Source organism: Mytilus galloprovincialis, chromosome 3 (genome assembly GCF_965363235.1).
Source record: "Mytilus galloprovincialis chromosome 3, xbMytGall1.hap1.1, whole genome shotgun sequence".
NCBI classification, from domain to species: domain Eukaryota; kingdom Metazoa; phylum Mollusca; class Bivalvia; order Mytilida; family Mytilidae; genus Mytilus; species Mytilus galloprovincialis.
In genome coordinates, this window is record NC_134840.1 from 65149187 (window position 1) to 65163883 (window position 14697).

At 31.0% G+C, this 14697-nt stretch overlaps 1 protein-coding gene and 1 long non-coding RNA gene across 2 annotated transcripts in view; one reads left to right on the plus strand and one right to left on the minus strand.

Annotated features, from left to right (window-relative positions):
* LOC143068653 (uncharacterized) overlaps nucleotides 1–14697 on the minus strand; it is a 511029-nt gene that overhangs the window by 334113 nt on the left and 162219 nt on the right. The window lies entirely within an intron of this gene.
* LOC143068648 (serine/threonine-protein kinase pim-3-like) lies at nucleotides 1564–10898 on the plus strand. The gene is made up of 4 exons (XM_076242871.1): nucleotides 1564–1892; nucleotides 4062–4168; nucleotides 6710–7133; nucleotides 9373–10898. The coding sequence occupies exons 1-4, from the start codon at nucleotides 1838–1840 to the stop codon at nucleotides 9750–9752; spliced, it is 966 nt and encodes a 321-aa protein (XP_076098986.1). The 5' UTR covers nucleotides 1564–1837; the 3' UTR covers nucleotides 9753–10898.

A 14697-nucleotide genomic window follows, 5' to 3' on the forward strand; every position in this document is an offset into this window, starting at 1 on the left:
GGGATTGATTTTGGGAGTTTTGGTCCCAATAGTTTAGGAATTTTAGGTCAAAGTGGAAAATTTAACTTCATCATTAATATACAAGGGGGACTTAATTCCGGTCAACTTTTTACACTTTTTACGTAATGTATTTATATTTCTTTTTATATCATATTATTTGTCATTAAATTGTTTTACAGAGTCATGTTCTTGATTTTGACCGGGCTTTTTAATTTTTTTGTGAATTTTAGTTCAAAGTTGAAAATTTGACTTCATCATTTCTATACAAGGGTGACTTCCGATCAACTTTTTACCCTTTTTACGTAATGTATTCATATTTTTCTTTATATGATGTTATTTGTCATTGAATTGTCTTTAAGAATCAATTGACAGATTTTGACCGGGTTATATGCTTTTTCGTGAATTTAAGTTTTAATGTTCAAAAATGTGTTGCCAGAGTCACGCTAAGAAAGACTTCCGGTCAACTTTTCGGTAAAAAGTCATGTTTAAATATACTATATTTTAATTTTATCTGATAGTCTATTACATTAGCTTTCAAAATCAGTTTTATTTATCAATCTAGCTTTAGCGGTTCCAGAGATATTAGTTATAATACACCAATTTTTCACTTCCTTCAAAACGAGATTCCGCGGGATTCTACTTTCATTTTCATTTCAAAAGGGACAAGACTGTGTATAAAACTAAGTTGTAATAGTAATGGTGATCATTTGATTAAATCTGTTTGTTAAAAACTAATAGCAACAGGCCACCTTAGATTATTAGTCCATGCAGCCTCAGTCATTGTGAACATAGAGACATATTTAAAAGAATGTTGTACATGATGAATAAAATTGAGAATGGAAATGGGGAATGTGCCAAAGAGACAACAACCCGACCATAGAAAAAAAACCAGCAGAAGGTCACCAACAGGTCTTCAATGTAGCGAGAAATTCCTAATTTCCAAATTGTACACAAGAAACTAAAATTAAAATAATACAAGACTAACAAAGGCCAGAGGCTCCTGACTTGGGTCAGGCGCAAAAATGCGGCGTAGTATAGATAAGGCCATTTTTTTTTAACTAATTATGCATTTAATGGTATTTTTGTTGTTGTTCACTTCCACATTTGTGTATTAGTATTAGCATCTCATAGAGGGTGCAGGTATTAAAGGGCCAGAAATGGCACTATGTTTGGTGTAGGAATACTATTTCTATAATGTGTATGTGTAACATGACTAATTCAAATATTAATTGCCAGCAACCTGTCAAATGTCGGGGTTCTCTGATTTCCAAACAAATAAAGTATGGCCAGAATTGATAAATTTTATTTACTTTCTCTTTTTTTTTTTTAATGTGTGTTGTTAATTTTTTACATCCCATTTTAATAGCGATTTTGGTTATGTCATAATTGTCAACAATAGTATAACCAACAAATTACAAAATGTATAGCAAATAATTTATAGTGTTCTCCCCAGGCCTTTATGTGACACTATCTGAAATGGTTTTCTTATGGATTATGTTTTGGATGATGATATAATTTTTAAGCAAGATAGCATTTCCAGTTTCCATAATACCTTGATGCTAAATGCATCTTTTGTGGAGAACACTGTAAAAATGTGCATGATTTTATAAATGTCATAAAGTTTCATGAATATGTTTACGTAATTTTAAATACAACTTGCTAATTTTAAACTTTGATTCTTGTGAAATTCATATTTGTTTGTAATACCATAATGTGGATCAAACATGTCAAATAAGAACATGAAGAAGACAATTCTTTTTATTTTTAATTAACTGATAAAAATACAAAAGAAAATTTTATTGAGTTGCTATGAATTGAAGATTTTTTTTATTTTAGGATGTTAACATTGATAGCAAGTGATGAGACTATTATCATGATTATAATGTCATCAGGTTAGTGATATTATTGATAGACAACCTATTACTTAGTTATGGCATATATCTCTTTGATGAACACTGAAAAAGGAAAAAAGCGATTATTGTGTGGTTGATATTTATATACCTACTACATATAAAATATTTACATGTTGTCGATGACACAACTATCCAGGAAACATCTACTGACACATAAATTAACTTCCCACACATTAAATTATTAAACATTTTGTTTTCAATTTTTTAACAACTTAAATTGCGCTGTTTTTATCAATTGATAGTTAATAAGTGAACTTAATATAAACGACATTATTGGTTCAGTGTTATAGACAATTTATTTATCTTTCTTTTACTGGTTGTTGCAATATAAAATCTTATGTGGTTACAAAGTTGTGATAAAAAGTGGAATACTATGCTTTTGTTATGAAATTTTGTACTTTTGTTTTTTAGCTTGTAGTGATAAAAGAGAAAAATAAATCAAATTTATGCTATTATGTGTTTTGTTTTCTCTTCTAGTATATGAATTATCAAAAACTACCTCATATAAAGACATTTAATGCTATTTTGTGCATTTTTCCTTTGATCTTTTTTTGTGATAATTTTTCATATCATACTAAGCAGGCACGTGGCATTGCTAACGCAATTGACATGAAATTAAAAATAAAGAAATTTTTAGATATAAATGCAAGGAAAACATATTACAATGGGTATATTCTTCCCTTAATTGACTACTGCTGTATTATTTGGGGTGAATGTAAAAATGAAGGGATAACAATAATTTTAAAACTCCAAAAAAGGGCAGCAAGATTGATTCTAGATGCAGATCCTTTATCCCCCTCAGCCCCCTTAAAAACTTGGGTGGATGACAGTTGACAATAGAATGAAATACCACAAATATTTACTTCTATATAAATGTATGCGTATGGAAGCACCAATGTACCTAGTTCAAAAGTTTAAACTGAAATCAGATAATAATCCTTACTCCTTAAGAGGTGTCACTCAAGGTAATCTGATAGTTCCTAAGCCAAAAGCTGAACTATTTAAGAAATCCTTTGCTTATTCTGGATCAGTATTATGGAATGGACTACCACACACAATGCGTAAAGCTCAAAACACTTACTTTTAAGCAAAGTATCAAGAAGTACCTAACACAACCCTGATAAGAAATGTTTGCTACAATGTATTTGTATATTTTTTTATTTTTTATTATTTTCATTTGATTTTTTGACTACATGTATACATCTTAAACAGCATTATATCTTATGTTCTTAACAATGCATTGAACTACATGAGTGTAAATTAACTATGTGTAAATATCTGTTTTGATTGTATTGTAATTTGTATGTGAGGGCCTCAGGGAAGATTAGTTTATTGTAACTAACTGAGTTTACCCTCTTTAAATAAAGAATTTATTATTATTATTATTATTATTATTGACAACGTCGTCACAGGTAAAATAGCGATAAACAGATTATCATTGGTCATCTCAACTCGATTGCCGTCCCGGCTCAAGCGAGAAAATCAATCTCGTTGAGATGATCAACGATAGTCTATAAATATCAATATTACAGTAGGTAAAAAAATAGCGGCAAGCTATTATTTGGCAGCCGGACAGATTTATAACATATTCAATCAGACAAATCACTACAACGCAATATAGTTCTCTGTCTGCATTCAATTTTATATTACTTACACCTCGCTTATAATATTTTTCAAAGCTCGGGATAGTAAATTCAGCATTTTGTAAGAAATTGTCATCATATAAATTATTAAATATTTCAACAGACTTTTTCAAAACACAAATCTGGCATCTCTCCAAGTGGGATGTGCCTTAGCGCATGAATTGTGTCCTGATTATAGCACATTGATAGTTAACATTTATACTATACACACAACTTCAGAAACTCATAACATTTGTATATTCTGTCGTGTCAACAGGGATGTCTTTTTGAGATTTGCTTAGTGAATACCTAGTACTTTAAGGCTATATTGAATGATAAATAAGTGATATATTCAAATATCATCATGTTGGGAAGAAAAAGCAAAGTAAGTTTGATTTTACTTTTCTAAATTGAAGTGAAATATGGCGAGTTAGTACATTACATCTTTACTTGATTCCACGTTACTTTGTTGTTTATGCATTATGTTAGACTCATATTTTTATATGTCTCTCTTGTTTTTTTTCAGTAAAAGGAAAAAAAGAGCTCAATAAAACATATCATGTTGGTGCACAGTTGGGAAGTGGTGGTTTTGGAACAGTTTATGGAGGCACAAGGAAAAGTGATGGTCTACCTGTAAGTATAAAATAAAGAATTTTGTTTTTAACTTTTTAACTTTTACAACAAATTTCATAGTAGAAAACATTTGTTTCTTAGACATATATATCCTCTTTGTTAAAAATTAATAGAAATGAAAATATAAAACACATTACTTAAAATGTTTATATTTGAAAAATGAAAACATTGTATTGTTGTTAACAGATTTGATATATATATGGACCATAATTTGGTATTCGGTCTTTGGTTTCTTTTTTTTATCATTTTTTATAAGTTCTAAAACTTTAACTTTTATTCTGTGGGTTGTGTTGGTGTTAGAATAGTATTAATGGAACAATTGAGTTTTTCAAGAAAAAATTAATACATTTTGATTCACCGTTTACGTGACAGGAAACCAATCTTTATTTTCTTTATTTTGCACAATATATTTCAAAAGACATAAATGAACACCATTACTAGTGTTACTTGCTTCATGTTTATATTTAAAATCTATTTTCGATGTTAGATTAAAGTTTTTTTTAAACGCGACAGGAAACCATAAGAAACCGAAAGCATTTTTTTAGTTTTATTTTATTGCAAAATCTGCTTAAAATAATCCGAACAGTATACTTTTTCTTAAAATCCATCTAAAATGTAACTGTATTATAAAACTCCTAAATATGTGTTTGTTTTGAAAACAATTAGTACAATTTATTCAGAAATTTCCATATTTTCTTCATTGATACACTACAGGATACCATAATCGTTGTATCTTGATGTTTTAGCCAAAAAAATGTATTTATATTTGGTCTTGAAATTCCAGTTATATACAATTTATTCCAAATCATTGGCAATGTAAAATTCTTTAAATTCAGTAAAGAAAAAAACTTTGAACTTGGAATTAAAATCTTTAAAATAGGCACCATGTGATATTTGTGACCTGTACACCATCTACATGGTTTCCACATTTTAACCTACTTTAGTGGGCTAAAATCAATAAAGTACTTCCTTTCAAGTCATGCATGGTAAAAGTTTACTTCTCCTTTGACAAGTTTATTGCATTTCTGAAAAGTGTTTGCAGAACATGAATAAAAAAAAATAATTAAAAATTGTGACAAAGATACCAAATTTGTACATTCCAAGTGTAACGGTATATTAACATGTATTTTTTATTAAATTATCTTAATTCACCTAAAATATCCAGTAATATTTACTGCTGAAGCAAAATCAATCCAACGAGCATCGGCACAATGATAAGAGACATAATTTCGATTGAATTTTTCAAGGACCCTTTACATCGTTATCCGGAAACGAAGTGTGGTATAACATGGTCAAATCTGAAATCGATTTTGTCAAGTCATTGGGCATTTATTTTCACACAAGATCGTATGTAACATTATGCACATAGGAAAAATAATAGACCCCCGGTGCAATCTCTTTGAAAATTGTATTTTCCTTTTTGATACAAGACGAAACAAGTCTACAGATTATGTTTGCTAACATCCCGTTGGAAACAAAAACAATGTTTAGACCTAGTATTTCGTATATCCGGCCATAAGGGCGTGATCACATGTTAGTCACATGTTTCACCTATGTCCGGAAATGATTAGAACTTAACGACAAAAACAATTTTAATAAAAAAAAGGAAATAACTGGACTTTTGTTTCGTGTGAAATGTAACGCATAACAATAACGTCATTTTCTAACTTAATTATTACGAAGAACAAAACTAGAATGAAAATCATCTCTGATTTACCTGTTTGAACATCTCGCGAGAGTTCATATTTGCATATTGATATAAAGAATTCTGTTACAACAAAGCAGATTACATCATCTAAAATTTGCGTTACGAAATCGGAAATGAAAGTAATGCCAGTGTTCTTACACCTGCTACAGAAATACTTATAGTTCTCGGCATTTTCTTCTGACTATTCTTATTGGTCGATGTTCTTTATTATTTGAAAGCAAAAGTTACGAATTTGCCGGTGGCGATTATCTATAAATCAGTCAGCATTATGCACTTCGGAAGCGAAAAGTAACACGAGAAGCGACACAAAAATACGGTCGTATAATCTTTGAAATTTGTTAATTTCAATTTTTTTTCTAGGGAAGAGTAGCATACACTTGTATGTTGATAAAAATAAAGGCATCTTTAGATGTAGTTACAACTTTTCTTACAGAAATACACATTTTTATCACTTTTCTATCGTTATAGGAAACGAGCCCAATAGCAAATTATGGTCCATATATCTCTTTCAGGTTGCAGTTAAATTAATCAACAAAATTAAAGTGACTGAATGGGGACTTCATAATGGACATAATATACCAATGGAAATTATTCTCTTGAAAAAAGTTTCTCATGTTTCTGGATGTATAAAAATACGGTCGTATAATCTTTGAAATTTGTTAATTTCAATTTTTTTTCTAGGGAAGAGTAGCATACACTTGTATGTTGATAAAAATAAAGGCATCTTTAGATGTAGTTACAACTTTTCTTACAGAAATACACATTTTTATCACTTTTCTATCGTTATAGGAAACGAGCCCAATAGCAAATTATGGTCCATATATCTCTTTCAGGTTGCAGTTAAATTAATCAACAAAATTAAAGTGACTGAATGGGGACTTCATAATGGACATAATATACCAATGGAAATTATTCTCTTGAAAAAAGTTTCTCATGTTTCTGGATGTATTAAAATGTTAGATTGGTATGAAGTGAAAAACAATAGTGCTCACAGTTATGTTATAGTGATGGAACGACCAGAGCATGTTCAAGACTTATTTGACTATATCACAGAAAAGGGCGCTGTAAATGAAGAAACCAGCAAAGTGTTCTTTAGACAAATTGTAGAAACTCTTTATAGTGTTCATAGATCAGGTGTTGTACACCTAGACATTAAAGATGAAAATATTTTAGTGGATTTGAAAACTGGTGAACTGAAAATAATTGACTTTGGATCTGGTACATTGCTCAAAGATACAGTTTATGTGACCTTTGATGGTGAGCATCTTTAATAGATTGCATTTTGTTGTAGTGTTATAGGAATATTGAGTATTTGATTTAATACTAAAGTTCATCCACCTACACATTTTAATTGATCTCAACATGCTCAATATGGGAGATGCTAAGAATGCTTTACATTGGCTGGCAAACAGGGGTCGAAATTAGCGCTGGTCCGATGGTCCTAGACCAGTAGAATTTGCGTCGGACCAGTAGATTGTGTCAGCTGGTGGTTCCGGCGGACCAGTAGAAATTTGCCGATAAAAATCTCTGATCAGGGCTTTCCATTGAAATTGAAGTAGAAGGCTGAATTAAAATTATAGGTGGCTGTAACATGCGTTCGGCGAAGCCAGACGCCCACCAAGCTGTAAGCTTGGTGCCTTATGGCAGGGGGTTTGGGGGCCGCTCAAGGCCCCCAGAAGCTCTGGTATAAATAGAGCAAAATCCTGCATTCTCGCAATCTCCTGGCACCTAATTTCATCTTTCAAATGACCATTTTTTATGTATGAAATTAAAGAAAGAAAAAAAAATCTCAAAGAAATTTCATTTTTTTTATGTTATTTTTTTAAATTTTCATGCTTAAAACTCATTTACTTTTAAAGGAGATTTATTCATATAATAATCCGGTTTGTTACAAATGACCCCCCCCCCCCCCCCCCCCCCCCCCCCTTTTTCTCTCTAAAGACTGTAATACGCGTATTTAAACCATACAATTATTTCTCAAGCATTGACAGAAAATTGATATATCCCCTGATTTTCTCTTTTTTTTTGTAAACTATTCAATAAGTCGGTTAGTAAATCATTTGGAAATGTTATTTATTTGAGGTCGAGTATATAGAAAATTGAATATTTTAATCAGCAAAAAAAAAAAAAAAAAAAAAATCTGTATCATACACCCAAGCGCCTGTGGTTTTAAAAGCCAAAAAAAGCCAACGAGTTAATGACCATCGGAACATCTCTATTGTTATCCTTCAATGGCCACCGGAACGTCTCTCTTGTTGTCTTTGAAAAGAAACGATGCATTCTGACTTTAAATAGACAACCAATCAGTGACCTGAATTCATGTGAACTATATTTAGCCCAAGGTAAACACTGACTTTTCATCCTTGTTTATCGTGACCACGACTTTACGACAATACGTCTCTCGACTGCCTGTAAACATTTGAAAAAGATAGTTTTTTCTTTTTGAATTTATATTTTTGTCAGTGAAATAGCCGGCACTTGAAGCCACCGTAAACGGCGGATTTCTGCGGCTACCGGCTTCAATGGAAAGCCCTGAAAAATCTCTGATTGCTTTGCAATCTCGGTTTGTTTACAAAAGAATTTACCTGTGACATCAATTATGGGGGATACTACCGTATGTATTTCAGTTGATAAAGTTGTCAAAAAATAAACTCATCATAGATACCAGCACTCAATTTTGCATGTCATTTTTGCAGGACCAGTAGATTTGGAGCCGGACCAGTTGATTTTCAGTCCACTGGTCCAGCTGGCCAGTACACAAAAAAGCTTAAATTCGACCCCTGCTAGCAAAACATATCAATTACACAGTTGCTGCTGCTGAAAATATCAGCATAAATGATTACACATGTGTCTCAGCATAACTTGGCAATGATTCATACATTCAGTAGGGAAACATACATAGCATACATTGTTTACACAAAGTTAATAACTAGGTTTAAATTACAGTGCATAACAAGTTATGATATTGGGTTATTATACATGTATTGGTAGCATTAGCCAAAAAAATATGACTGGTTGCTATCAACCTATTATTAAATGCTTTTATAATTTGTAACAAGTCAACTGTAGAATTGATTATGTGGGACATTTTAAGTTGGTTCACAAGAACTCCTTGCATACCTGTGAACAGTCATGCATGTCAAAACATTTACCCCAGTTTTTTAAATCAATACTTTGGCTTATTAGATATGAATAAATGGGGTTATTAGTAAATTTTACTAACACAAATTACTTTAAGGGTATTAATATATTATAAATTGATCATCTGTCAGGCTTTCTTATGAATGAGTTGTGACATGAACACTTCACACATCACTTCATTTTAGGCAGTAAGAATTCAGTTGATTGATGACAAAAATTGAGACTAAAAATACATATAAAACTTAAATTCTGTATAGAAATGCATTAAAAAAGTTAAAGCTTAATTTTAATTGTTAATTCTGTATAGAAATGCATTAGAAAAGTTATTCTTAATTGTCATATCTTTATTTTTAAGGTACAAGAGTGTACAGTCCTCCTGAATGGATAAAACACCATCGGTACCATGGTAAATCAGCAACAGTGTGGTCACTGGGAATTTTATTATTTGACTTAGTTTGTGGAGATATTCCATTTGAACAAGATGAACAAATCATGAAAGCAGAAGTATCATTTAGGGGAAGATTATCACATGATGTTAAAGACTTAATAAAAAAGTGTTTAGCAATTCGTCCATCAGATAGGCCATCTTTTGAAGACATTTTAAATCATTCATGGTTAGCAACTCCACAGTTGCCAGTTGAGAAACTTAGTTTACATGGAAATAATAACAATAGTTCTTGCCAGCATGGAAATTCTGTAGACACTGTTTCAATGAGTAGCCAAGAAAGTGTGTGACGAAACCTTATAACAGAATAGATTTAGTCAATATTCTGTGCAACAGAAAAATGCAATAAACTAACTCATGTAACTCATTCCAATGCTCAGGGATTAATCAACATGATCAAACAATTTGCCAAAGTCAATCTTTTACAAAAATCTTCTCCTCTGAAACTACTGGGTCAAATTAAACCGAACGTAGCCACAATCATTATTAGGGTATATAGTTTAAAAAATGTGTGTCGTGGCCCAGCCAACCAACCAAGATGGCTGCCATAGCTAAAAATAGAACATGGGGGTAAAATGTAGATTTTGGCTTATAACTTTGAAACCAAAGCATTCAAAGCAAATCTTACAAGGGGACAACTTGTTTATCAAGTAAAAATCTATATGCCCTGAAATTTTCAGATGAATTGGACAACTGGTTGTTAGGTTGCTGCCCCTGGAAAATTTTGACAAAATGAATGCTTCCAAAATATTGTATGCGAACTTGAACATTTTTGTAAATAACAGTGAAATGAAAACTGAGACATTTCTGGATTATCAAAGAACTTAAATTATTTTCACAGAAATAAAGAAGTGTACAATTATTTAATTCCCAAAGCCGTTATACAATGATTTTCAAATTTTCATATAACATTTTGGAAGCAAACTTTACAAACAACTGACATTGGCAATTTTGTAATATGTCTTATTTCAAACGTTTTGATTGGTCTAACTGTTTGCTATTTTGTAATACCAAAGATTTTCTCCTGCCCAGACCATTTGTGTCAAAAAGTATTTTTAGCCAAAAAAGTCATTAACAACATTTTGGAAGCCCAGCGACGATATAATAGTCTTTCAAGATGTCATAATTGTTTGGACTAAATTACACAGTGCTTTCCAAAAATGATTTGAAATCAATGTGGTTGTTGTCAGGATGAACGCTGAGCGTATAATATCAGACAAGATAAATGTTATCCATCATTGTCCATAAGCCAAAGATTGATAAAAAAAAATTGAGCTTGAAGTTGAAATTCTAAAACAATAACTAATCTGATGTCTCATATCGTATCACTATCATTCTGTGCTTTGTGACAAAATAGAAATAATATGACTAACCGCTTATATTTGGAATTGTTACAGTGTCCAAAACAAAATTAATAAAACACATGCAATATTTCATTTTCAATATTTTGTGCAAAGAACGCTATGATTACTACACTGTGACCAAATTTCAAATGACATAATGCAGCCTGTGACGTCAAGTATGAATCGCTGTAATTCGACGCAATATAGTTCGTTTGTTATTTGCTTTTTTATTGTAAATATTTTTATTTTTTCGTAATTACCGATAAACAGAATAAAGGACCTTTTGGTTTTTGATACTAACTTTATCACTGTGAAATTTCAGGTTCGGGCTCACCTGATATAACACAGTGATAAAGTCAGTATCAAAAACAAAGAGTCCTTTATTCTGTATTTATTGGCTTATGCTTTGCAACATTATAGTATATTTACACTATTTTATGTATGATTTTGGTTATACTGTTGAGTTACTTTAGTATACATTTCAATGAATACAAATTTTGATTATTTAGAAGAATGAAATAAAGTGAACTTGGACTTGTGTATGCAAAAAAATGAATGCTCTAATTGAAAAAGAAAATTAAGTTTGAAATAGAATTTAAAAAATATAACACTTAGAAAAAATAATGTGCAAAGCCCATTAGGAATGATTAATAAAACAAAACAGAAATGTTAGATGGTCTATCTAATGAAACATGCTTGGTATAATTGGTTTTTATGGTGTAGTAAGATAGTACTATGATGTAAGATGGTCTATCTATTGAGTGTATATGTTGTGTACAAGTTATCATTTTGTTTAAATTATAATTTGTACAAAATTTGACCAAAATTCACTTATAACTTGTACATGTTGTACAACAGTTTTAAATACGAATTTTGGTGAAAATTGCAATGATTCACACAATAGAATTGTAATTAACTGACAACACACTAAACCTTATTAACATAATACACCGTTTATACACAACACTTACTACAAAAGGCAGGTTGATCTTTGAAATTTTTTACAGGCATTTTAACTGTTTCATATAGCGAGCGTTGAAGCTCAGGAACCGTTGCTGTGAATAAACATGTGTATTTAGTTGCTTCAGTCAGACTTTTAGACAAAATAAATATCCCAGAAGATTAAACACCCTGTTTGGTTAGGAATATGACTATGCTAAAGTCAGGAATATGTCAGTTGTTGTTTTGCCTTTTTTTATCATTGTTTTTTTTCAACAATATGAAATATGAAATTTTACAAATATACCCCGTAATTGTTTGCAAAGTTTCTAAATAAAAAAAAATACCTCAAAATAACGATAAGAACTAATCAAGCAGTACTATTGAATGATATTTTTTTTTAAGAAAAAGACGTTTATGATAAATAACTTGTACAATAATTTTTTATACGGATTTTGGCGAAAAAAGCATTGATACACATTATTGAATTGCTACATACTAAATGACCTGAAAGTAAACCTAAGTTACATAATTCAAAAGTAGTTCTTTATCATTTGTTAGAGCAGGTGATATAGTGATTTATGGAATCAGGTATTGCAAACCATCTTTTGACTCTCAAATCAATAACGACCTGTTTTATATACAAGTGAATTTTTGTCCTATTTTGTACAAATTGTAATTTGTACAAGCACTTTTTGTACAAATTACAATTCGTACAAAGTCAAAATACAAATTATAATTTGTACAATATTTTTGTACTAATTATAATTTGTACAAAATGATAACTTGTACATAACATATATATATATATGACCAGTATATACTATTATGTTGATGCAGTATATTAACAATTAGTAAATTTTATGATTCTGAAGTACAGTGTTTATTTTTAGACTTGACAATCGAATGATGTAAATGTTTTCTATTTGTGTTCATTGTTAAATTTTGGCAAGGTGATGCCATCTGTAACTTACATTTTAATTCACTTGTTAAAACCTTATGTATCAATGTTGATCCTCTTTCATGGTTTTTGTATTTGTATTTATAAAAAAATTTTTTGTTCAATCAATAATGAAAGTGAAATAGTGAAATAACAATACGCTTTTTGCAGCCAAAAAGGTTCAATTTTGTCAAATTGCGCTAAGAAACATTGATAATTAGTTATTCACTTGCAAGTGAATGAGTCGACCTCTTTAAATCTGTATTCATGTGAACTTCAATTTAACCCCTAGCTAGAGATTGACAACACATGCATTGTACGTGTACTCGTTAGTTAAAGAAAAAGAATTTCAACAATGTGAGTGAAACTACGGTAAATCGTTTGATTAATAATTCGATGCACATAAAATCATTCTTATACGGTTAAAAGCAATGAGAAACATCTATTTTTAGCTCACCTGGCCCAAAGGGCCAAGTGAGCTTTTCTCATCACTTGGTGTCCCTGGTCCGTCGTCTGTCGTCGTTAACTTTTACAAAAATCTTCTCCTCTGAAACTAATGGGCCAAATTTAACCAAACTTGACCACAATCATCATTGGGGTAACTAGTTTAAAAATTGTGTTCAGTGACCCGGTCAAAAACCAAGATGGCCTCTATGGCTAAAAATAGAACATAGGGGTTAAATGAAGATTTTGGCTTATAACTCTGAAACGAAAGCATTTAGAGCAAATCTGACATGGATTAATATTTTTTATCAAGTCAAGATTTATCTAAAAACAGTAATAATGTTCAGCAAAATAAGATCTACAAATAAGTCAACATCACCAAAATTGTCAGTTGACCCCTTAAGGAGTTATTGCCGTTAATAGGCAATTTTTAACCATTTTTCTTAAGTTTTTGTAATTGTTTCATGTGTTTACAAAAAACTTCTCCTCTGAAACTACTGGGCCAAATTAATCCAAACTTGGCCACAATCATCATTGGGGTATCTTGTTAAAAAAATGTGTGGCGTGATCCTGCCAACCAACCAAGATGGCCGCCATGGCTAAAAATAGAACATAGGGGTAACATGTAGATTTTGGCTTATAACTCTAAAACCAAAGCATTTAGAGCAAATCTATCAATGGGTAAAATTGTTTATCAGGTCAAGATTTATCTGTCCTGAAATTTTCAGGCAAATTGGACAACCTGTTGTTGGGTTGCTGCCCCTGAATTAGTAGTTTTAAGGAAATTTTGCAGATTTTGGTTATTATCTTGAATATTATTATAGATAGAGATAAACTGTAAAGAGCAATAATGTTCAGCAAAGTAAGATCTACAAATAAATTAACATGACCAAAATTGTCAATTGACCCCTTAAGGAGTTATTGCCCTTTATAGTCAATTTTAATCAATTTTTGTAAATTTTTAGAAAATGTTTTCCACTGTAATTACTGTGCCAAGTTCATTATAGATAGAGATAATTGTAGCAACAAGAATGTTCAGTAAAGAAAAATCTACAAAAACATCACCATCACCAAAACACAATTTTGTCATGAATTTATCTGTGTCCATTGTTTAATATGCACATAGACCAAGGTGAGCGACACAGGCTCTTGGGAGCCTCTAGTTATACATAAATTAGGCCGTTAGTTTTCTCGTTTGAATTGTTCTACATTTGTCATTTCAGGACCTTTTATAGCTAACTACGCGGTATGAGCTTTGCTCATTGTTGAAGGTCGTACGGTGACCTATAGTTGTTAATTTCTGTGTCACATGGTCTCTTGGCAATTGGCAATCATACCACATCTTTTTTTTTTTTTTTATATTATATGCTCATATGCATTGATTATTTTCTTGAAATAATCATAGATTTTTGTTAGATGTATCCATCTGATGAGTTCAGCCTTATTGTTGTCAATGTTTTTATTTGTTTTGATGCTTTATATGATTACAGGATATTTTCTAGTGTTTTATAACATCCTCTTGTGTTACACCAACCCGGGTACATGTTGTATGTAAGGTGTATAACATTC

What these genes read in the sequence shown, in the direction of transcription:
- LOC143068648 (XM_076242871.1), top strand. Translation starts at nt 1,838, where the DNA reads ATGTTAACATTGATAGCAAGTGATGAGACTATTATCATGATTATAATG. An exon ending in CATGATTATAATGTCATCAG is followed by an intron (nt 1,893 to 4,061) that starts GTTAGTGATATT and finishes GTTTTTTTTCAG; the next exon opens with TAAAAGGAAAAAAAGAGCTC. An exon ending in GGAAAAGTGATGGTCTACCT is followed by an intron (nt 4,169 to 6,709) that starts GTAAGTATAAAA and finishes TATCTCTTTCAG; the next exon opens with GTTGCAGTTAAATTAATCAA.